Source organism: Saccopteryx leptura, chromosome 3 (genome assembly GCF_036850995.1).
Source record: "Saccopteryx leptura isolate mSacLep1 chromosome 3, mSacLep1_pri_phased_curated, whole genome shotgun sequence".
In the NCBI taxonomy this organism is placed as follows: domain Eukaryota; kingdom Metazoa; phylum Chordata; class Mammalia; order Chiroptera; family Emballonuridae; genus Saccopteryx; species Saccopteryx leptura.
Window position 1 is genome coordinate 118900589 of NC_089505.1, and position 24063 is coordinate 118924651.

Here is a 24063-nt window from a genome sequence, read left to right on the forward strand (position 1 = left end):
AGCATAAACTCCCATTTTTGCCTTAACCAGGCAAGCCCAGGATTTTGAACTGGCAACCTCAGTATTTCCAGGTCAATGCTTTATCCGCTGCGCCACCAACAGTCAGGCAGGAAATCTTATTTCTTTTTTTTTTCTTTTTTTCTTTTTATTATTTTTAATCTTTAATCCAATATACAAACAAGGAAGTCTCTGATGCAAAGTAACTTTTTTTACATTTATTTATTTATTTACTCATTTTAGAGAGGAGAGAAGGGGGGAGAGAGAGAGAGAGAGAGAGAAGGGGGAGGAGCAAGAAGCATCAACTCCCATATGTGCCTTGACCAGGCAAGTCAGGGTTTTGAACCGGCAACCTCAGTGTTTCCAGGTTGACACTTTATCCACTGCGCCACCACAGGTCAGGCCAGGAAATCTTATTTCTGAGGCATCTTCTATGTCCTCCTCTTAGTTGCTCTCCATGCAGCTCTCCAGAGTTACTTTTTCCTTCATTTCTTCTGAGGCTCCACATCCTTTCAAACAATCCTAATCTCATCTTCTTTGCTCCTCTTCTGCTTCCTTACCTCAAAATGTCAGCATGCCCCATGGTTCAATTATGGGTCTTCTGGTCTCCATCTATACACTCTCCCTAGGAAGCTGCGAACCAGTGTGGCTAGTATTCCAGGTCCTGAGTGAGAACAGCACAGAATTAAGAAAAATAGGCTTAAAGAGAAAAAGGATGGACTAGGGGATGCTCTCTTTGCAATCCAAGAGATAGCTTGCCAAAAGCAAGCCTCCACCCCCTACCTACCTACTTTATCTATAGGGCAAAGTGAAACCATTAGTGTTGTAGACTGCAAGTGGCAAAAAAATCTTTGTAGATTCCAGGCTTAGCAAAAGGCTAAGTTCTGCCCCCACCACCTCCATATTGGCTATCATGCTGAGTATTTGAACCCACTTCACCTGCTTGCTTAAGTTGCTGGAAGCAATTTACATGCCCTTCCTCTCACCTTTTGTTTGTTCAGATGTTGGTTGATTTCGCTTATGCTTGGTAAGGGGATTCCAGTTTATGCTTTAGGAGAGTTCCTGTTTCTGTCTCAGATGTGTAACTTTTAATCAAAGATGTCCTTATTTGCATATGGCTATATAATAAAGCAAACTGGGGCTATGGAGTTCTCGGATATTGCCATCAGCATTGAAGAGGCCTCCTGATCCCATCTTTTTTTTCTTTTTTTTTTTTGTATTTTTCTGAAGCTGGAAACGGGGAGAGACAGTCAGACAGACTCCCGCATGCGCCCAACCGGGATCCACCCGGCACGCCCACCAGGGGTGATGCTCTGCCCCTCCGGGGCGTCGCTCTGCCGCGACCAGAGCCACTCTAGCGCCTGGGGCAGAGGCCAAGGAGCCATCCCCAGCGCCCGGGCCATCTTTGCTCCAATGGAGCCTTGGCTGCGGGAGGGGAAGAGAGAGACAGAGAGGAAGGGGGGGGTGGAGAAGCAAATGGGCGCTTCTCCTATGTGCCCTGGCCGGAAATCGAACCTGGGTCCCCCGCACGCCAGGCTGACGCTCTACCGCTGAGCCAACCAGCCAGGGCCCCATCCTTTTTTCTTAATGAGTCTGTTTTCTTAATTCTGCACCATTCTCCCTCAAGACCCAGAATTAGGAGGTGCTGGTCTGCGGCACGTTAGCAAATCAAAGAGAACATTAAAACAAAGTCACATTTCTAAGGCATCCCAAGAATTCTCCCAAGTTGCAGAAAACCCCCACCATACTAACATTTTAACTTCACAAGACAAAGGATAAAAAGAAACTGCCTCCAGTCTTTCCAAGGGATATGGGGGATAGGAAGAGTATAAACCAGGGGCCCCCAAACTTTTTACACAGGGGGCCAGTTCACTGTCCCTCAGATCGTTGGAGGGCTGGACTATAAAAAAAACTATGAACAAATCCCTATGCACACTGCACATATCTGATTTTTTTTTTAATTTTTTTTTCTTTTAAGGGAGGGGAGGGGGCTCTCAGAGGGAAGAGACTCGAGCACAAAAGAGGTCTGCAGAAGGACCAGAGAAAAGTCCCAAGAGAGGGGCACCCCTGGGGGTCAGACAGGAGGGAGAGAGAGTTGGGAGTCCGCAGAGAAGGAAAGATCAGGAGTAGAGGTTTTAGGTGAGGTTTCTCTGGCCAGAAAAAGGCCTGCGCGGTGGAACAGGCAGCACAGAGATTAAGGACGGGTGCGTGAATAATTAGAAGCCGTGTATGTAAGAGATCTCCAATCAGTTCCCAGCTTTTTTGGCGATAGTTAAATTGGTGAGGGTGTTAACACCAAAAGTCCCTTCAGGAGGCTAATTCAGTGGGCTCTGTGGCCTGGCCACAGCGGAGAAGAAGAACAGTTTCTTCTTCTTTAAGGAGGGAGATTCCTGTGCCCCCACAGCCACCCTCAGTCCTCGGAGTGGTCAGATTTGAGTATTAGCATCCTAAAACTCAAGGTCTGGCCACAGACGGAAAAGGTAAAGTGGATGTGCTCCAGACGTCTCCACAAGCACACGCACTCAGACGGAAAGACTTCCCTGATGTAGCTACGGTTTCGGACAGGGAGTCTCGGAGGAAAGAACTGAGAGGAAGGCGGAGGCAGGGGACTTCCCGCACCATGCGCCAAAGTGGGTGGAAGGTCAGAGATCCTGGTTCTTTCTTGGAGGGGAAGGAAAGAGGAGCGGTCCTTGCAGACTTCAAACTCCTCCAGGGTTTCGGCATCAAAATGTAAGATATTTTTTCCCGCTGAGAAGGAAGGAAGGGGGCCAGAGCCGCAAAGTGTGGAATAACAAAAGGCTTTATTGAGTACAGCGCATCCCACCCAGCAAGGTTCCCTGGCCCCGAGGAGGGATGGAGGCCAGGGAAGTCACCTGCACATATCTGATTTTAAAGTAAAAAACCAAAATGGGAACAAATACAATATTTAAAATAAAGAACAAGTAAATTTAAATCAACAACTGACCAGTATTTCAATGGGAACTATGGGCCAGCTTTTGGCTAATGAGATGGTCAATGTCCAGTTCCATATTTGTCACTGCTAGCCATAATAAGTGATATGACATGGTTCCGGAGCCGTGAAGCATGTATCCCGCGTCACTGGAAGTAGTAATGTACATGAGCGATGTCGCACTCTGTGTCTCACTGACCACCAATGAGAGAGGTGCCCCTTCCAGAAGTGCAGCAGGCCAGATAAATGGCCTCAGGGGGCCGCATGCAACCCACGGGCTGTAGTTTGGGGACCCCTAGTATAAACAATCCAGTACCACAGCTAACATGAAGGTGTGGAAAAAAATAGCCTTTAGCAACTTCACTAAGCAAGTGAGGTGGGAGGTTGGGCAGACTGTCAGCTTACTGCCAGTTCCCTACACCTCTGTCCCCCAAAAATATAAACTGCAAAGCCCTAGTGTTGGGGCTTTTGGTCCCCAACACTAGGATGTCTCCTCCAGTTTTCTGACTCTAACTAAATTCTCTACATAAAATAACTTCAAAATCTCTATCTCTAGCCTTGGTCTCTCTTTGAGCTCCTAGCTTGTATATCCAACTGCTCATTTGCTATCTCCACTCTAAAGTTTTCTGGACATCTGACTCAACATGACCAAAATAAAACCAACCCTTGACCTACCCTCCCCAACCTGTTCCCCTCATGGCCCCACTCCCCTATTTCAGGATATGGTTCATCATCCACTCAGTATCTCTAGCTAAAAACTGTAAGAATCCATGGGAGTCCGAAAAGACCAGAGTAACAGGCTTTATTGAAAGGAACAAAGGAACCCTGCTGGGCACTTCTCCGGCAGAGAAGGGCACCAGTTACAGTCTAGGGGTGAGTTATATAGTGTTTGGGAGAGCCAGAGGGGATACTGAGGCAAAAGTCCTGGTATGTCTGGAATGCTCCTCCTTGGGGGGCTTCGAGCATGTGGGTGTTGAATCAAAAGTCCTGGTATGTCTGGAGCCCCTCCTTGGGGCGGCTTGTCAGCTTTTTGGAATTTCTCTGTCTCAGGGGCGATAGTCCAGTAAGTGTAAGGTCTGACAGATAAGCGGAACATCAAGAGGGCAGTTTGGAATACATATATCTATTAGAAACCAAGAGTCATCCATGATTACCCCTTCGCCTTCACCCCCACAACCAACCTGTCAACCTAAATGAAGATGTAAACTGAAGAAAGAAAGCTCAAATTACCAGTGTTGGGCAGATAAAATATATTATGCTCACTTTGTTAAAGATGGCACTGCCCACATGGAAGCCGTTGTCCAGGTGATATTAATGTGTGTTGGGGGTGGGCTGTGGGCAGGCAGAATCCTTGTAGCCTGGGGCTTGGTTTTAGGACTAAGCCTTTCCCACCCTTTTTGATGTGGGGTGGTGCAATCCCATCATGCCTCAGATAAGTGACTTTGTATTAGAGACTTCCCTATTTTGTATATTGGATTAAAGGTTTTGATTTCTACACTATAAAATGGGGGCAGAACGGGAGCTTGCTCTCTTGGTTCCTGAGATTAATATTAGAGGAGAGAGCAGAGAAAAGCAGAGAAAGGCCACGTGGAGGAGGCCAGGAGAAGCAGCCAAGATGGCGGAGTGTTGAGTGAGAAGCCAGTTTGTGCAGAGTTTATGCTGGAGAAGGAAGGAGATGGGGAACAGAGGTGAATAAGTCTGGTGAACTAGAAACCTTTGATTCTAGGAAACTCGGATAAGTCAGTAGCTTTGTGAGCACTGAATGTGAGTGGGTTTTGGAGCCCAGTGTGTGTTTTTACTTGCTCGCCAGGTGCAAGCTAGGATTAAAGATGATGGCCCATCAGTTTTTGGCTCCATTGTTTCTTTACTGACTGTCCGAATCCATTGCGAACCTGCATGGGCCAGGCGGCTGTGATAGTGGCCGCAGCTACTGGCTTTACAACCAGAAATTTAGTTTATTTGGGAATAGCAAAGGAATTGTAATTTTGGAACACATGCTGTAGCAAGCTATGGGCTAGTGTGTTAGGGTTTGGAACAGGATATATATATGGGCAAGCAGCACAAAGGGAGAATTTTAGCCAGTCCAAGCAGTAATTTCACTGGCTTAAGGATGAAGAGAGTCTTAGTGGGTGTTCACTGGTCGAGGAATAAGTCTCTTCATCTTCTGTAAATCAGGCATTTATGGAAACAGTCTCTCAGTTCTTTTTTTTTTTAATTTATCCATTTTATAGAGGAGAGAGAGTGAGTGAGAGAGAGAGAGAAAGGGGGGAGGAGCAGGAATCATCAACTTCCATATGTACCTTAACCAGGCAAGTGCAGGGTTTCGAACTGGTGATCTCAGCATTTCCAGGTCAACGCTTTATCCACTGCGCCACCACAGGTCAGGCCAGTCTCTGAGTTCTTAAGTTCCTTTCTTCTGATGGCGCATTTAAAATTCTCCATTTCTTATGTTCTGGTTTCATTTTATTTTTTAATTTAAAGAAAATAATTTATTGATTGATTTTAGAGAGAGTAAGAGACAAAGGGAGAGAAATACAAAAGCTTTGATCTGTTCTCTGTATGTGCCCTGAATGGGGATTGAATCAGCAACCTTTGCATATCTGGTCAATGTTCCAACCAACCAAGCCACTTGGCAAGCCTCCTGATTTCATTTTTTTGAGCAGATAAAATATCTTTTGCTCACTTTGTTAATGATGGCACTGCCCATGTGGATGCCCATCGCCCAGGTGATAATATTGGTTTCCCGCCTGACCAGGCAGTGGCACAGTGGATAGTGATAGATATATGTATTCCAAACTGCCCTCTTGATGTTCCGCCTATCTGTCAGACCTCACCCTTACTGGACTATCGCCCCTGAGACAGAGGAATCCAAGAAGCTGACAAGCCACCCCAAGGAGGGGCTCCGGACATACCAGGACGGCATACCAGGACTTTTGATTCAACACCCACATGCTCGAAATTCTTCTTGACCCCATATAATTTGTCCCTCTAGCTTGTACCGGTGCTCTTCTCCTAGGGAGAAGTGCCCAGCAGGGTTCCTTTCTTCCATTCAATAAAGCCTGTTACTCTGGTCTTTCGGACTCCCATGGATTCCAACAGATAGAGCGTCGGACTGGGATGTGGAGGACCCAGGTTCGAGACCCAGAGGTCGCCAGCTTGAGCGCAGGCTCATCTGGTTTGAGCAAAGCTCACCAGCTTGGACCCAAGGTTGCTGGCTCGAGCAAGGGGTTATTTGGTCTGCTGTAGCCCCACGGTCAAGGTACATATGAGAAAGCAATCAATGAACAACTAAGGTGTCGCAACGAAAAACTAATGATTGACGTTTCTCATCTCTCTTCGTTCCTGTCTGTCTGTCCCTATCTATCCCTCTCTCTGATTCTTTCTGTCTGTGTAAAAAACAAAAAAATTAGTTTTCCTTCTTGCTTGGGATGGGCGTGACTATACTAATGTGTGTTGAGGAAGGGCTTTCATGCCAAAAGGTTTAAAAGGAGAAGAGATCACGTTGTTCTGAGGAAGAGTGATTATGTCCTAGGACTGTGATGGGGAACCTATGACATGCATGTCAGCACTGACACGCTTAGCCATTTTCGATGACACGTGGCCGCATGCAGCCGCATACCAGAGAAGTATGGGGCCACATACTGAGAAGGACGGTTCATCCTCGGCTCCTGCACAGCCAGGTGCAGTAGCCGAGGATAAAACATTTGCTGTAGTGTAGACACTTTGTGTCGGAGGTCTGTAGGCCAAAACAACAGAACTCCAGCACAGAGCGTCTAGTTCTGGGACTTCCGGTTAGGCCGTTAGGGGATCTTTGACCTCACTTCTGGCCGGCGGAGCAGGGAGCAGCGACGCATCTCTGGGGTCCCTTCCCAGCTGGTGATCGCCATTACCAGTAACCACATAACCATAGCAGCCATCATCCAATCTACTGTTCTGGGGTGTCATGGATTTCTAATTGACCATCATTACTGAGATGAGGGGAAGGCTGGGAGAGGCGAGGGCCTGTGCTATGGGTGCCATTTCCCGCCATTAGAAATAGCGGCAGCCATCTTAATTTACATAAGATGCAACTTGCAGAATTTTAAGACAGCATCTGGGCTCAGGTGTTTGTTGACTTGAGGTCAAAGCTTGAGAATCTGGAAAGGTGCTGCTTGGAGAATCAAGAGGAGTGCCACTACGAACAGGAAATTTGGAGGGCCTGGAACTGATTACTAGACACTTTTAGCACCCTGAAAAATATAGCAATGGCTTTACTCACAATTTTTCCCTTTACGTACTTTTGTGAGACCTTATTCTCAGCGTTAAATAATATCAAAACCAACAAAAGAAACAGATTGACAGAAGAAGTTACTAGCGCATGCTTGGGCTTGAAGTGTACAAAATACCAACCTTCAATTGAAGATTTAACCAATGAAATTCAGCAACAAAAAAGTCACTAATAGGCAGGTTAGTTAAAGAATTCCCTTTCCCCCTCACTTATCTAAGTTCACGGCACCCCACACAAGTTAAATAATATCAAGACCAACAAAAGAAACCTACTGACAGATGAACAAAGAAGTCACTAAGCAGGTAAGTTAAATAATTAGTTTTTGGTTTATTAAATACAGTTATATATTACAATTATACATTTTTGTTATTTAAACTATAAATATCGTGAAATTATAGTTTTTTTTCTCGAAGTGACACACCACCGAGTTATGCTCAGTTTTTTGGCGAATTTTGACACACCAAGCTCAAAAGATTGCCCATCACTGTTCTAGGAAGAGCCCATGGAGGCAGGGCAGGAAAGCCACATGGAAGAGGCAGCCAGAATGGCGGGTTAGGAGAAGGAGTGGGGAATAGAGGTGAATAAGACTGGTGAGGTAGAAACCTTTGATTCTAGGAAACTTGAATGAGTCAGTGGCTTTGGGAGCCCTGAATGGAAAAGGAAGTGTTTTCCCACTGTGTGTATTTCTCGCTCACCAGGTGCTGTTATAAAGTACCGTTCTGCTGGGTTTATGTAGAGACACCAAGTCCAAGTGAATTTTAAGGAGTTTTATTAAAAGGAGATATAATAATATGCCGGCCGCATATGGCTAGCACAGGGCATAGCTGACCTAAATCGTGTGCTCCAACTATAGCCCTGAGCAGGTTATATACCTTTGATCACACACAGGTTGGCGAGGAAAAAGAGGAGGGGGAGAGATGACACAATTCATTAGCAAGCTTATAACATTTGTCAATAGGACTTATAAATATATTTCTATACATTAAAACTTACAAGGTAATACAATAGTGAAAAATATTGTTCCACATATGAAAAGATATTCCTAAATTTTCTAGTGTTCATTTGCCATTTCTTTGTTTAGAGGTATATACATTGATTACACGTTTTCAGGAGGGGAGGAGGAGTCTACATGGTGCCAGGGAATAAGCATCCACAAATGGCCCATTAAAGAAGGAAAGAGAGGACAGGAAAAGGGGTTGCCTTCTCTCCCCTTCCCCCTCACCTGGCTAGGTGTTTACTCTGTTTCTCACAGAGGTGGGGGAAAGGGGAATCTAAGTCTCCCCAGCACAAAATCTCTTTACAGTACAATGTTGTTGTCTATCCTGAGTTGGTGCAAATCACACACCAGTATAAAAATCATATTTACAAAATCTCTCTGTATGCTTAGCCCAAATTATAAAACGCCTTTTAAGCTTCCTAGTAAAAAGGGGGTTTTCTACACAGTATGTCTCTGTAAGCCAGAAAAGCTCCCTCTTTCCTCTCCTAAAATATTAATATTAATTTTTCAATTCTTTGATACCTTACCACAGTGCGAGCTAGGATTAAAGGTAATGGCCCACCAGTTCTTGGCTCCGTTGTTTCATTACCATCTGTCCAAATCAAATGCAAACTTGCACCAGCCAGGCGGCTGTGATGGTAGCCACGGCTACTGGCCTTACAATTTTAGATTGAAATTTTTTCACAAATCCATCAGCAAGACCCATTCACTCCACTCCCCAAACAATAGATACCTGTAATACATTCTGTTAGCTATATTTCCACTGTCACTATCCCAGGCTAGGCAAGCATACTCTCATGACTGCTAAGTGCTCTTACTTCCAGTCTTGCTCCCTTCAAAATCAGTTCTGCACATAGCAACAAACCTGATATAGGTAACATCAGATGTAGCTCAGATCCTGTCATTCCTCTGCTTAAACTTCAATGACTTCTCATTAGAATAAAAGCCAAAATTATTACTATAAACTACAAGGAGCTAAATGATTTCTCTCCTCTCTCCTTCACCTACTGCCTTTCAGCCACACAGGCTTCTTTTAGTTCTTCCAGGCATCCCCAAACTATGGCCCGAGGGCCGCATGTGGTCCCCTGAGGCCATTTATCCGGTCCCCCGCCGCACTTCCAGAAGGGGCACCTCTTTCATTGGTGGTCAGTGAGAGGAGCACTGTATGTGGCGGCCCTCCAACCGTCTGAGGGACAGTGAACTGGCCCCTTGTGTAAAAAGTTTGGGGACCCCTGTATCTAAACCAAGTTTTTGTTCCTGCCTCAGAGCCTTTGCATATACCATTCTCAAATCTTAGTCTGGAAGGCTCTCATCTCCCTGCTCTCCATTTTGATATGGTCTGTTCTTCCTTATTTTATAGACTCCAGTTAAATATTTCTGGCCACTTTACCTAAAGTAGGTTCCTCCATTATTCTCTATTTCAGCTTTTGGTTTTCCTCAGAGCACTTACACAATTCATCATTTACTTGTTATCTACTTTTTTTGTCACCCGTTCATATGAAAATAAGTCAAAGAGAGCAAAAACTTCTATTGCCAGGACCTAGCACCATGCCCAGCACCCGGAAAACACAATGGGTATCTAGTGAATGCATTTTCCATGCACTTTAAGCATAATACCTCCTTTATTTTTAAGTATTATTTTTTACATAGTCCCTCCTTTAAACTTGGCAGTAACTCTGCGAGTGAGAAAACATGCTCCCTCCCCATCGTGCAAAGAAAGAATCCAGAGTCAAGTTTCTAACTTGTCCCTGTCACTGAACTAGTAACAGGATTTGGGATTGGAACCCATGTCTGTAGGGCCCCAGAGCCCTCACTCAAACACCACACTGAAATTTCCCAGTTTGGGGGAACCCAGCAGTACAGAAATCCTTGGGTAAAACAGCCAGGAACGAGAACCATTCTGTTGGGGTGGTGAACACATAGTGCAATCTACAGAGGATGTGTTATATATAGAATTATACACCTGAAACCTGTATCATTTTATTAACAAATGTCACCCCAATAAATTCAATTAAAAATTTTAATTAAGAAAAAGAAAAGCTGGCCCTGGCCGGTTGGCTCAGCGGTAGAGCGTTGGCGTGGCGTGCGGGGGACCCGGGTTCGATTCCCGGCCAGGGCACATAGGAGAAACGCCCATTTGCTTCTCCACCCCCCACCCCTCCTTCCTCTCTGTCTCTCTCTTCCCCTCCCGCAGCCAAGGCTCCATTGGAGCAAAGATGGCCCGGGCGCTGGGGATGGCTCCTTGGCCTCTGCCCCGGGCACTAGAGTGGCTCTGGTCGCGGCGGAGTGACGCCCCAGAGGGGCAGAGCATCGCCCCCTGGTGGGCAGAGCGTTGCCCCTGGTGGGCGTGCCGGGTGGATCCCGGTCAGGCGCTTGCGGGAGTCTGTCTGACTGTCTCTCCCCGTTTCCAGCTTCAGAAAAATACAAAAAAAAATAATAATAATTAAAAATATAAAATAATAAAAAAATAAAAATTAAAAAAAGAAAAAGAAAAAGAAAAGCTGCCTGACCTGTGGTGGCCAAGTGGCTAAAAGCATAGACCTAGAACGCTGAGGTTGCTGGTTTGAAACCCTGGGCTTCCTAGTCAAGGCACATCTGGTAGTTGATGCTTCCTGCTCACCACCACCACCACCTTCATTCTCTTTCTCTCTCTCCTCTCTAAAATGAATGAATAAATAAATAAATAATTTTAAAAGTCATGGCAAGTTAAGAGTGTGGTTCCAAAAGCCAAGGTTTCAGGTTTGATCCCTGGCCAGGTCACGCACTACAAGCAACCAAAGATCGCACAACTAAATGGAACAACAAATGAATGCTTCACTCCCTCCCTCCCTCTTTTTGCCTCTCTAAAACCTATCAATAAAAAAGAAAAATATCTCGGTTCCTAAGATTAGCATTAGAGTAGAGAGCAGAGAAAGGCCACGTGGAGAAGAGGCAGCCAAGATGGTGGGGTGCTGAAGGAGAAGTCAGTTTGTGTAAAGTTTGTGCAGAGAGAAAAAGATGGGGAACAGAGGTGAATGAGACTGGTGAGGTTAGAAACCTCTGATTCTAGAAAACTCAGATAAGTCAGTGGCTTTGGGAGCCCTGAATGGAAAGGGAAGTGTTTTTCCCACTGTGTATATTTCTTGCCTGCTGGGTGCAAGCTAGGATTAAAACTAATGGCCCACCAGTTCTTGGCTCTGTTGTTTCATTAACGTCTGTCCAAATCTAATGCGAACCTGCACTGGCCAGGCAGCTGTGATGGTGGCCGTGGTTACTGGCTTTACAGTACCAAAAAGCTGCAAATTAATATTCTGGGAGGAAAGGTCAGGCCTTTCTGTCCCTTTCCTTGGAAAATGGAGGAAAAGGAATGTAAAAGTCTCCTGATTTACAAGGAAGACTAGGGTCATTTGGTTTTTTGGTTTTTGTTTTTTTTTTAGTTTTTATTTATTCATTTTAGAGAGGAGAGGGAGAGACAGAGAGAGAGAGAGAGAGAGAGAGAGAGAGAGAGAGAAGGGGGGGAAGAGCTGGAAGCATCAACTCCCATATGTGCCTTGACCAGGCAACCCAGGGTTTTGAACTGGTGACCTCAGCATTTCCAGGTCCACACTTTATCCACTGCGCCACCACAGGTCAGGCAAGGGTCATTTGGTTTTAAATTCTCTTAACAGATTAAGGTTAACTGAGAAACTTCTTCCCTTTTAATAGGCAGAATTTACATACCACCTTTCACTGATTGTAGTTCCTCCCTTTCCTAGAAATCTTGAGAGTAAAATACTTCTAGGCTAGTGAGGGAAGAGGAACCCTGAAAGATTTGTAAATATCTTTGATTGTGTTACCTTGAGGGTCTTAATGTTTCTGTCTAGGGTCTTATCCCCTAGACAAATGTTATAATCTTATTAATAGTTGTGCCATAATGTCATGCTCTCTTCTGCCGCATGTTATCAAGGGTATATAAGCAGCCCCAGAACTATTTTTGAGGCTGCACTATTTTGGGCCTGCAGATGTACCGTGTCAGCCATATGCTGCTGGCATATTTAAAATTTCCTCCTTCAATAAAACTCTTCAAAATTTATCTGGACTGGATATCTCTACGTGAACTTGATGAAGAGAGGTACAGTGCCTTTCAGCATCTGGAGTGTAGTACTTTATAACATTTGCGGGCTCGTCTAGGATCTGGTGTTTCCCATCACTGACTAGAGACACCCCGAATTGGACGGACTCTCCGCTGAGCTGCCCCGCCCCACTTGAATCCCGAGGAGAGGCGCCACCTAAGCGGTTCCAGGGCTCCTGCTTTTTCTGTGGGGTCCAGTCAGTTCTCCGGTGGACACCCTTGGTTCCTAAATTCAACAATTTGGACAATTTGGCAGAAAAATCAAGTATAAGGGTAAAGCACCTCTTTTTGCTTTACTGAATAAATTTTCTGGCTTTCCTCTGAATTCTTGCTTTTGCTTTTCTGTCTGGGACTGGTACTGGTTAAATTTGTTTGGGACTAGAATGTAGGTTGGGCAGATTTGGAGGCTTTCCTGATTTGGGACTCTGGGGATGTGGAACCCCGGTGAAGTAGGGCTTTCAAAGCTGCTAAAGAAGAAGAAGAAGAAAAAAAGAAGAAATAAAACAACGCTCCCTCCCCGAGAGGATCCTGAAGCTCCCAGCAGACCCTGCGCTGGCAGCTGCGGCTAGAGAGTGGGCGGTCCCAGGCGCCGGAAACGTCGGAGACTACATATCCCAAAAGGCGGCAGGCCCGCCGCTGAACGGCGGAAGCGAGGCTGACGACAGCGTGTGGACGTTCAGGGACGCTGGCGCGCGGGATTTAAACTGCGGCGGTTTACCCGGCGTTGGGACTTTGTAGGGTTAGCAGAGTTGGGACTTTTTGCTTCTCTTGTTTTTTCCGGCGCACCTGTCGACTGCCCAATGGACTCGTCGCTTCAGGCCCGCTTGTATCCCGGTCTCGACATCAAGATTCAACGCAGTAATGGTAAGGGGCGGGCTCCCAGGCCACGGTGCCCTTGGGCTGTGAGACGGTGAAATTACTGCCCCTCCCCCTACGGCAGAGCCCTGAGACACTGCCGGGGTTCCCCGTACCCCACAGAACCGGGTCTCTGCACTGGCATTCGGTCTTCCCGACCCCGAGCGAGCGGCCTCCGAACTAGCTGTTGGCCCCCTCCCGTCCTCTGGTAGTAGGAGGGGATCCTCCCGTCCGTGGACCTCTCAGGGAAGTTAGGATTGCTGGATTAATTTCTCCTCCAAAATTCTCCGCTGAAATTGTCCTGGTCTTGTAGAGCTCTCGGCTTCCTGGCTCTCTGCTCTCCTATGAATACTGCGCATCTCTGTGTGTCAGGCACTGGAATTCAGGGTAACAAGATAAACCAGATCCCTGCACTTCAGGAGCTTGCGGTTCTGTCACTTTTTTTTCTCTATTTATTTTTAGTCAATACATTTTTCTTTTTTTCCTTTGATTTTTTTTTTTATACAACAGAGACAGAGAAAGGGATAGATAGATAGGGACAGACAGGAACGGAGAGAGATGAGAAGCATCAATCATTAGTTTTTCCTTGCGTCACCTTAGTTGTTCATTGATTGCTTTCTCATATGTGCCTTGACTGCGGGCCTTCAGCAGACCGAGTAACCCCTTACTCGAGCCAACGACCTTGGGTCCAAGCTGGTGAGCTTTGCTCAAACCAGATGAGCCCGCACTCAAGCTGGCGACCTCGGGGTCTCGAACCTGTGTCCTCCTCATCCCAGTACCATGCCCTATCCGCTTCGCCACCGCCTGGTCAGGCTCTTTTTTTTTTTTTTTTGTTGTTGTTGTTGTGTTTTTCTGAAGCTGGAAACGGGGAGAGACAGTCAGACAGACTCCCGCATGCGCCAGACCGGGATCCACCCAGCACACCCACCAGGGGCGACGCTCTGCCCACCAGGGGGCGATGCTCTGCCCCTCGGGGGCGTCGCTCTGCTGCGACCAGAGCCACTCTAGCGCCTGGGGCAGAGGCCAAGGAGCCATCCCCAGCGCCCGGGCCATCTTTGCTCCAATGGAGCCTTGATTGCAGGAGGGGAAGAGAGAGACAGAGAGGAAGGAGGGGTGGGGGGTGGAGAAGCAAATGGGCGTTTCTCCTATGTGCCCTGGCCGGGAATCGAACCCTGGTCCCCCGCACGCCAGGCTGACCGGCCAGGGCTTTTTTTTTCTTTTCTTTTTTTTAATTAAGCAGCGAGGGCAGCTCTGACAGGTCTAATACATGAGTCATTAGAACCGTCCAGAGTGAGGCAGGGAAACTCGAGGGCACTAGAGCTTCAGTGCTGTGTTGAGGAACAATTCACCCAAGGACTACTGTAGTGACTCCCCTGCCCAAACATACTATCACCCTACTCTGTAGGCTTTTTTTAAATTTATTTAGAAAATTAAATTTAATGAGGTATCATTGACCAATACATAGGTTTCAGTTAAACATTTCTGTATATAGGCTCTCTTTTGAATGGGGCTGAATCCTAAATCCACTGCAACTTGGTTTTAAGACTTGCTCTCTGCCTACCTCCCTATGGGATGTCCTAAGGATGAAGTGCTAGGAGATTTGTCTCCAACTGTTAAAAAAAAAAGGCAGCTGTCTTTTCCTTTAGGTCTGCTCCACATTGAGAGTCTCCATGGGATCCTAAAAGTGAAAAAGATGGATAACTTTGGCCTTTTCATACTGTAGGCTTAATTCACAGTGCCAACATAAAAACTGTGAACTTGGAGAAAGCTTTTGTTTCAGTGGAATGGACAGAAGGAGGTGCCACAAAGGGCAAAGAGGTAGGTCCTACCTAAAAAATATGTGTGAAAATGGAACTTGTAAGAGCCTTGTGTGTGTGTCTGTGGTTTTATTAGTAATAATTATGCCTCAGATAAACTCCATTGGCTATGATCCTGCCCCTGCGCAAAGCTGAGAGCCTTGTGTTTTGTTTGTTTGTTTTAGAGAAAAACTGATTTGTTGTTCCACTTATTTATGCTTTCATTGGTTGATTCTTGTATGTGCTCTGACTGGGATCGAACCCACAACTTTGGCATATCAGGATAATACTCTAGTCAGCTGAGCTACCTGACTGGGGTGAGCATGTGTCTTTAATGCTGTGTTCTCCTTGATCTCAAACATGATCCTCCTGGGCTACATTGGGGTTTTATTCAGTAAAGCCCTGTTCTAAATTGAAGCAATCAACAGTTCCTGGTGTGTTTGTATAAAGCAAACTGCACAGAATCCTAAAACCTTGCTCACGCAACCTATCTTCTGAATGCATATGATAATTGCTGAGCAAAATTGATGACCTAGTAGTGGAAAAGACAAAAGTATGTTTCTGAATACCAAGTAACAAAAGGTAACTTGTTATAAATGGCCCAAGTGAACAGTGCTAGAACAGCGGTGGAACAGAGGTGGAACTCAGTGAGGATGAGCTGGGCTTGTGGGAGTGGGCAAGAAGGTTTAACAGATGGTCCTCATGGGGACTAGTGAAACTAGCTCCTGGCAGTAGAAGGCTCAGAGTTCCGGATCTTCATCTCTGGCACTAAAATGTTTGCGATTTTATTCTGTAGGCAGTGGGATGCCTTGGATTTTGAGGAGAGAAGAGCTGTGACTAAGACATTTATATTTTAGAGGCATTGCGGTGTGGTGAAGAGGTCAGCAGGCTAGGAGTATGAAAACCTGGATTCTAATCTGTCCCTGCCACTATTTTGTGTGTTCTCAGGCATGTTTCTACTGTTCTTAGAAATTCAGTTTCCTCATCAAAAATGAGGGTGATGATATCTACCTCACAGGTTTGTTGCGAGGATTTAGTCAACAAATCTTTTGTGCTGGTTCTAAAATGCCAGATGATAAAATATCAATACGTACAATACAAAAACAAAAATAAGCCTGACATGTGGTGGTGCAGTGGATAAAGCCTCCACCTGGAATGCTAAGGTCACCGATTTGAAGCCAGGGCTTGCACAGCCAAGGCACATACGAGAAGCAACTACTACGAGTTGATGCTTCCTGGCCACCCTCCCTCCCTCCATACACCTTTCCTCTCTCTCTTCTCTGTCTAAAATCAATAAATAAAATCTAAAATATATATATTTGTTGGTTGATTTGAGAGGTAGAAACATTGATTTGTTGTTCTACGTATTTATGCATTCATTGGTTGATTCTTCTATGTGTCCTGGCCAGGGATCGAACCTGCAGCCTTGGCATATCAGGACAATGCTCTAGTAACCAACTGAACTTCCCGGCCAAGGCTAGAAATACAGCTCTTATTGAATCTCACTCCAGCTCAAATATTGCCTGTGGAATAGGTCCAAACTTCTTGTGAGGCATTCAAAACCTTTTCAAGATCTGGTCCTGCCTGACCTGTAGTGGTGCAGTGGATAAAGTGTTGACCTGGAATGCTGAGGTCGCCGGTTCAAACCCAGGGCTTGCCTGGTCAAGGCACATATGGGAGTTGATGCTTCCTGCTCCTCTGCCCCTTCTCTCTTTCTCTCTCTCTCTCTCTCTCTAAAAATGAATAATGAATAAATAAAATCTAAAGAAAGTAAGATCTGGCCCCAATTAACCTTTTTCTTTGTATCATATCAAGTATCCTGTGCCATGGGCAAATGTGGTAGCTCCCCACTGTGTGATCAGGCCTGGTGCCTTGCTGCCTTTACACTCTTTTTTTTTTTCTTTTTTTTTTTTACTTTTCCGAAGCTGGAAACGGGGAGGCAGTCAGACAGACTCCCGCATGCGCCCGACGGGGATCCACCCGGCACGCCCACCAAGGGGCGACGCTCTGCCCACCAGGGGGCGACCAGAGCCACTCTAGCACCTGGGGCAGAGGCCAAGGAGCCATCCCCAGCGCCCGGGCCATCTTTGCTCCAATGGAGCCTCGCTGTGGGAGGGGAAGAGAGAGACAGAGAGGAAGGAGAGGGGGAGGGGTGGAGAAGCAGATGGGCGCTTCTCCTGTGTGCCCTGGCCGGGAATCAAACCTGGGACTCCTGCACGCCAGGCCGACTCTCTACCACTGAGCCAACCAGCCAGGGCCTTTTTTAAGATTTTACTTACTGATTTTATAGAGCAAGGAGGGGTGGGCAGTTCCAAGCTGCTTCACTTTAGTTGCTCATTGCTTACTTGTATGTGCCTTGACCGGGCAAGCCCAGGGTCTTGAGCCAGTGACCTCAGCGTTCCAGGTCAATGATCTATTCACTGCACCACCACAGGCCTTTTGTTTGTTTGTTTTTTACAGAGACAGAGAAAGGGATAGATAGGGACAGGCAGACAGGAACGGAGAGAGATGAGAAGCATCAATCATTAGTTTTTCGTTGTGACACCTTAGTTGTTCATTGATTGCTTTCTCATATGTGCCTTGACTGTGGGCCTTCAGCAGACTGAGTAACCCCTTGCTGGAGCCAGCGACCTTGGGTCCAAGCTGATGAGCTTTGCTCAAACCAGATGAGCCTGTGCTCAAGCTGGCGACCTCAGGGTCTCGAACCTGGGTCCTCCTCATCCCAGTCCATCGCTCTATCCACAGCGCCACCGCCCAGTCAGGCTCCCTTAATTTATCTTTGAATACCTTCTTTTTACCACCGTATTTATGCATAATAAAATTTTTAATTCTTTTATTGATTTTAGAAGGAGGGAAGAAGAGTGACATTGATTTGTTATTCCACTTATTTATGCATTCCTTGGTTGTTTCTTGTACGTGCCATGACCAGGGATTGAACCCACAATCTCAGTGTCTCAGGACAGTGCTCTAACCCAGTGGTCCCCAACCCCTGGGCTGCGGACCGGTACTGGTTCATGGGCCATTTGGTACCGGTCCGCAGAGAAAGAATAAATAACTTACATTGTTTCCGTTTTATTTATATTTAAGTCTGAATGATGTTTTATTTTTATTTTTTTTAATTATTAAGATTTCATGAAGTTTTTTTTTTTTTTTTTCAGGGTCAGAGAGAGTCAGAGAGAAGGATAGATAGGGACAGACAGAAACGGAGAGAGATGAGAAGCATCAATCATCAGTTTTTCGTTAAGACACCTTAGTTGTTCATTGATTGCTTTTTCATATGTACCTTAACCGTGGGCCTTCAGCAGACTGAGTAACCCCTTGCTTGAGCCAGCAACCTTGAGTCCAAGCTGGTGAGCTTTTTACTCGAGCCAGATGAGCCCGCGCTCAAGCTGGAGACCTCGGAGTCTCGAACCTGGGTCCTCCGCATCCCAGCCCGACGCTCTATCCACTGCACCACTGCCTGGTCAGGCTGATGTTTTATTTTTAAAAAATGACCAGATTCTCTCCGTTACATTTGTCTAAGACTCACTCTTGATGCTTGTCTCGTAAGTTTGACAATTATATTTAAAAGTACCACAGTTTGTTTTTTTTAATTCATTTTAGAGAGGAGGGAGGGAGAGAGAGAGAGAAAGGGGGGAGGAGCAGAAAGCATCAACTCCCATATATGCCTTGACCAAACAAGTGCAGGGTTTTGAACCGGCAACCTCAGTGTTCCCAGGTCGACGCTTTATCCACTGCGCCACCAGAGGTCAGGCTAAAAATACCACAGTTTTTATGCTGGTCGCATAATTGTATTTTTTGCATTTATCCGTCCCACCCTAAAGGCCGGTCCATGAGAATATTTTCTGACCTTAAACCAGTCCGTGGCCCAAAAAAGGTTGGGGACCACTGCTCTAACCAACTGAACTATCCAACCAGGGCCATAATAAATTTTTGAATAGGGCAGTTAATAAATAGGTAAAACTCTCACCCTGGTGTGTTTGAAGTATCCTGATGAAGTTTGAGTTGTGTCTAGAGTTTCAGGCCTCTGGTGAGGTAAACCTAGAATTGTGACCTCATTGCAGGCTAGAGCAGGACAATGACTTGGGAAGAAGTTTCTGGGCCCATTAGAAAATGTAGATAGACTTAGGGTTAGGTAGCAGCTCTTGGGAACTTGTCCCTGCTCATAAGATCCTGAAGGGCCCTCCATTTTTACCATCACTGGGACAGTTAGAACTTGTAGACACCTCCGTGTCAGCCAGCAAGAAGTGTTTGGGGTACTGTGCCCAGCAGGACCCCACTGCCCAGCAGAACAGTAGGGGAGCCAGGTGACCTAGATCTACTGTGGACTGCCTGCCTGCCTATCTTCCTCTTCACCTCATTCTCACTGACCTCTACCATTAGCTTGGAAATCAGAAACCAATATCCGTCTAGATGGTAAACCACAACTAAGGCATAAATATTTGTTTATTGCTCTTAGTACCTGGTGGAACTTAAAGTTGGTAAAGTCTGAATCTAGAGGTAAATAAAACAAGCAATGTTGTTTCATTGAAACTTACATGCTTCTTGCAGATTGATTTTGATGATGTGGCCTCAATAAACCCAGAACTCTTACAGCTTCGTCCGTTACACCCGAAGGATAATCTGCCCTTGCAGGCGAATGTAGGGGTTCAGGTAGGTGCCTGTCATCTGGTTGAAGCCAGTGCCCCAGGGGATTCACTTGGCTTGTTGGCTCTTTACTGGATTGTTTCTTGGAACTGCCTAGGACTTCAGCACAGCACATGGGCCCTTGGGAATTGATAAAAGCCATATTTTGTGATGGTGTGTTTTGCTTTTCAGAAACAAAAACGCAGATCAGTCAACTCCAAAATTCCTGCTCCAAAAGAAGGTAAATAGATTTCTACTGGCTTTTTGTCATGGGTTGTGCCTGGACTGATGTTCTGGAACTCAGGAAGCTGTGAAGTAGACTCATTGCTCCAGTTTAGCCATTGGCTGCTATTGTGAGCTGAGTCCTGCCCTGTCTTCCAAATATTTTCCTCAGTGAGGAATAATCCAACCTGCAGGGAAGAGGAGATGGGGAAGTATTGGGCAGAAAGTACAAAGTTTCAGTTATGCAAGATAAGGAAGCCCTGGCCGGTTGGCTCAGTGGTAGAGCATCGGCCTGGCATGCAGGAGTCCCAGGTTCAATTCCTGGCCAGGACACACAGGAGAAGTGCCCATCTGCTTTTCCACTCCTCCCCCTCTCCTTCTTCTCTGTCTCTCTCTTCCCCTCCCACAGCCGAGGCTCCATTGGAGAAAAGTTGGCCCGGGCGCTGAGGATGGCTCTGTGGCCTCTGCCTCAGGCGCTAGAATGGCTCTGGTTGCAGTGGAGCAAAGCCCCAGATGGGCAGAGCATCACCCCCTCGTGGGCATGCCGGGTGGATCCTGGTCAGGTGCATGCGGGAGTCTGACTGCCTCCCTGTTTCCAACTTCAGAAAAATACAAAAAAAAAAAAAAAAAAGATAAATTCTAGAGATCTAATGTACGTCATAGGGCCTGTGATTAACAGTATCACGTTGTCTACTTAGAAATTTACTGTGAGGCCATAGCCGGGTGGCTCAATTGGAGAGCATCATTCCAATACACCCAGGTTGCAGGTTCAATCTCAAATCAGGGCACATACAAGAATCAACCAATGAGTGTATAAATAAAGTGGAACAACAAATCGATCTCTCTCCCTCCTTCCCTCCCTCCCTTTCTCCCTATCTCCCTCTCTCCCTCTCTCCCTCTCTTCCTTTCTTCCCTGTCTCTCCCTCCTCCCTCCCCTCTCCCTTTCTCTCTCTTCTAAAATCAATAAATAAAAATTAAAGCCTGACTAGGCAGTGGCGCAGTGCATGGGGCATCGGAATGGGACTTGGAGGACCCAGATTCGAAACCCCAAGGTCGCCAGCTTGAGCATGGGCTCATCTGGTTTGAGCAAGGGATCACTTGCTCTGCTGTAGCCCCCCGGTCAAGGCACATATGAGAAAGCAATCAGTGAACAACTAAGGTGCTTCTACGAAGAGTTGATGCTTCTCATCTCTCTCTCTTTCTGTCTGTCTGTTTCTATCTGTCCTTCTTTCTGCCTCTCTCTCACCAAAAAAAAAAATAATAATAATAAAAATTATTTTTTTTTACTGAGAGGGTAGGTAGATCTCATGTTAGTGCTCTTACTGAAAAAGGGAAAAGAAATAAAGGGAGTGGGAGGAAACTTTTGGAGGTGATGGATAAGTTTATGGCATTGATTGTGATGATGGTTTTATAGGTGTATACTTATCTCCAAACCCATTAAATTGTATACAAAAAGGGTTGGATTTTCTCTGTAGATGTTGGCATAAACCTACTTTGAATGCAGTGGTCTGTGACCATAGTGGGTAGCTAGCTATAGGCCCAAGAAATCCAGCTTATTGTTCAGAGCCAGCTATCCCTTCATGCCTAACCCAGTCCAGAGAATATCACTGCCCTGCATCTAGCTACCTCAGGGCCAAGATAATTACTTGGCTGGAGCTTCAGGTTCCTGGAGACCCAGGGTGAAGGGTGATGTAGTTAGTTATGAGCTTGGGCTGGGCATGAGTGGTGCGGTGCTGGCATTCTCTTGCTGGTCTACAGGAGAGATGGGAGTGGCAGTGGATATAGCCGCAGCTCCTTATAATGGAAATACACAAGCCTTGGCTGGTTGGGTCAGTGGAGAGCGTTGGACTAGTATGTGGAAGTCCCAGGTTTAAATACCACACAGGGCACACACAGGTGAAGCGACCATCTGCTTTTCCTCCCCTCCCCTTCACCTTCTCTTTCTCCCTCCCCCCCTCCCTCTTCCTCCCTCCCTCTCTCCCTCTTCCTCCCTCTCCCCACCTCTCTTTCCCCTTCTGTAGCCTCATGTAATGGCTTAATTGATTCCAGCGCATTGGCCCCTGGTGCTTAATAAAGATGCATGTTATTGCCCTGGCCCATTGGCTCAGTGGTAGAGTGTTGGCCTGGTCTGTGGAAGTCTCAGGTTCAATTCAATCAGGGCACACAGGAGAAGTAATCATCTGCTTCTCCACCCCTCCCCCTTCTCTCTCTCTCTCTGTGTCTCTTCTCCCACAGCCAAAGCTCTAATGGTTCAAGCAAGTTGGCCCTGGGCACTGAGGATGTCTCCATGACCTTGTCTCAGTCACTAAAAAAAATAGCTTGGTTGCTGAGCAACAGAACAGTGGCCCTAGATGGGCAGAACATCACCCTGTAAGGTGTTTGCCAGCTGCATACCGGTTGGGGCGAGTGTGGGAGGGAGTCTGTCTGCCTCCCTGCCTCTCATTTAATTAAAAAAAAAAGTGCATGTTATTGAACAATAGAAATGAAACACAAGATTACAAATCTTTTGGTAAATTGGGAAACTAATAATTCATTCTCTTTTTAAAAATCTTTTAAAATTTTATTATTTTTTTAACTTTTATTTATTGATTTTAGTGAGAGGAAGGGAAGAGAGTGAGAGACAGGAACATTGATCTGTTCTTGTATGTACCCTGAGTGGGGATTGAAACTGGCAACTTTTGCGTTTTGGGAGAAGGCTCTAACCATCTGAGCTATCTGGCCAGTGCCATGCTCTTTTTTTCTTTTTTTAAAATTCATGTTTTTATGAAAGACATGGATTATATAGAGCCATCAGATCAGCTCAAATTTAGGAGATTCAGAATTCATTACAAGTTGATCTTTGCCTATATGACACCATGTGTTCTATTTCCAAATTGATGATTTATTTTATAGGTGAATTGTTTCTCTTTTTGTATTTTTCTGAAGTTGGAAACGGAGGCAGTCAGACAGACTCCCGCATGCACCCAACCGGGATCCACCCGGCACGCCCACCAGGGGGCGATGCTCTGCCCATCTGGGGCGTCACTCTGTTGCAACCAGAGCCATTCTAGCGTCTGAGGCAGAGGCCACAGAGCCATCCTCAGCGCACGGGCCATCTTTGCTCCAATGGAGCCTTGGCTGCGGGAGGGGAAGAGAGAGACAGAGAGGAAGGAGAGGGGGAGGGGTGGAGAAGCAGATGGGCGCTTCTCCTGTATGCCCTGGCTGGGAATCGAATCCGAGACTCCTGCACGCCAGGCCGCCGCTCTACCACTGGGCAAACTGGCCAGGGCCCTGTTTCTCTTTTTTAAAAATGTTTTATATGATTTTAGAGAGTGGAGGGGCTAGAAGTATCCACTCAATAGTTGCTTTACTTCAATTGTTCATTGCTTGCATGGTGCTTTCTGTATGTGCCCTGACCCGGCAAACCCAGGATTTTGAACCCGCAACCTCAGCATTCCAGGTTGACACTCTATCCACTGCACCACCACAGGCCAGGCAGATGGTTTCTCTCATGGAGGAAAGCTATATAGATGGGTAGAAATTGATAAGAAGTCAAATATAACTCATTTGTCTCTCTGTTTGGTATTCTTTTTTTTAAAATTAATTTATTTTAAAGATTTTACTTATTGATTTTAGAGAGAGAGAAAGGAAAGCATTTATTTGTTGTTCCACTTAGTTGTGCATTCACTGGTTGCTTCCTGACCGTGGATCGAACCCCCAACCTTGGTGTTTTGAGACGACGCTCATAACCAACTGAGCTAACTGGCTAGGGCCTGAAGCATTCTTTTAAGATTCCAGAAAATCAAGGTTGCTGATTTCCTGGGCTTCTGATATGTGGCTCAGGCTTGGCTCTGTAAAGCTTCTGGAGCAGGGGTAAAAGCTCAGACTTTGGAATCTGGAAGTTCTGGGTTCACACTGTGGCCCTGACATTTATAATTAAATGACATTGGGCAAGTTGCTTAATTTCTCTGAGCCTTAATGTTCCCTTTCATTAGATGGAAATACTGATATTTACTATAATGTTATTTTGAAGTCTAGAAGATTATTGTAGAATGGTAGGTGCGGGATTAGATCTGTCTTCAGAAATGGTGTCTGAAGATATTGGCTGTAGGTCCCTCCATTTACTCAAGACAGATGCTCTGGTGGGAGGGAGCTTCTGTTGCCCTTAGGAACTATTGGATTTGTAGAATGTGAACAAAATAGTTTTGGGGTCACTGGTACTTAGCCTGTACAGAATCTTGGAGGCTTGCCCCGATCAGCACTCCTGATCATGCTATACCTATT

At 46.0% G+C, this 24063-nt stretch overlaps 1 protein-coding gene across 1 annotated transcript in view; it reads left to right on the forward strand.

Annotated features, from left to right (window-relative positions):
• Window positions 1-12626: 12626 nt before the first annotated feature.
• The window catches only part of KIF2C (kinesin family member 2C), a 28896-nt gene continuing 17459 nt past the window's right edge, over window positions 12627-24063 (forward strand). Inside the window, exons 1-4 of the mRNA XM_066376127.1 lie at window positions 12627-13165; window positions 14880-14974; window positions 19504-19605; window positions 19771-19819. Of these exons, the coding sequence (XP_066232224.1) occupies window positions 13102-13165; window positions 14880-14974; window positions 19504-19605; window positions 19771-19819 (310 nt within the window). The 5' untranslated portion in view covers window positions 12627-13101. The remainder of the gene's footprint in view (window positions 13166-14879; window positions 14975-19503; window positions 19606-19770; window positions 19820-24063) is intronic.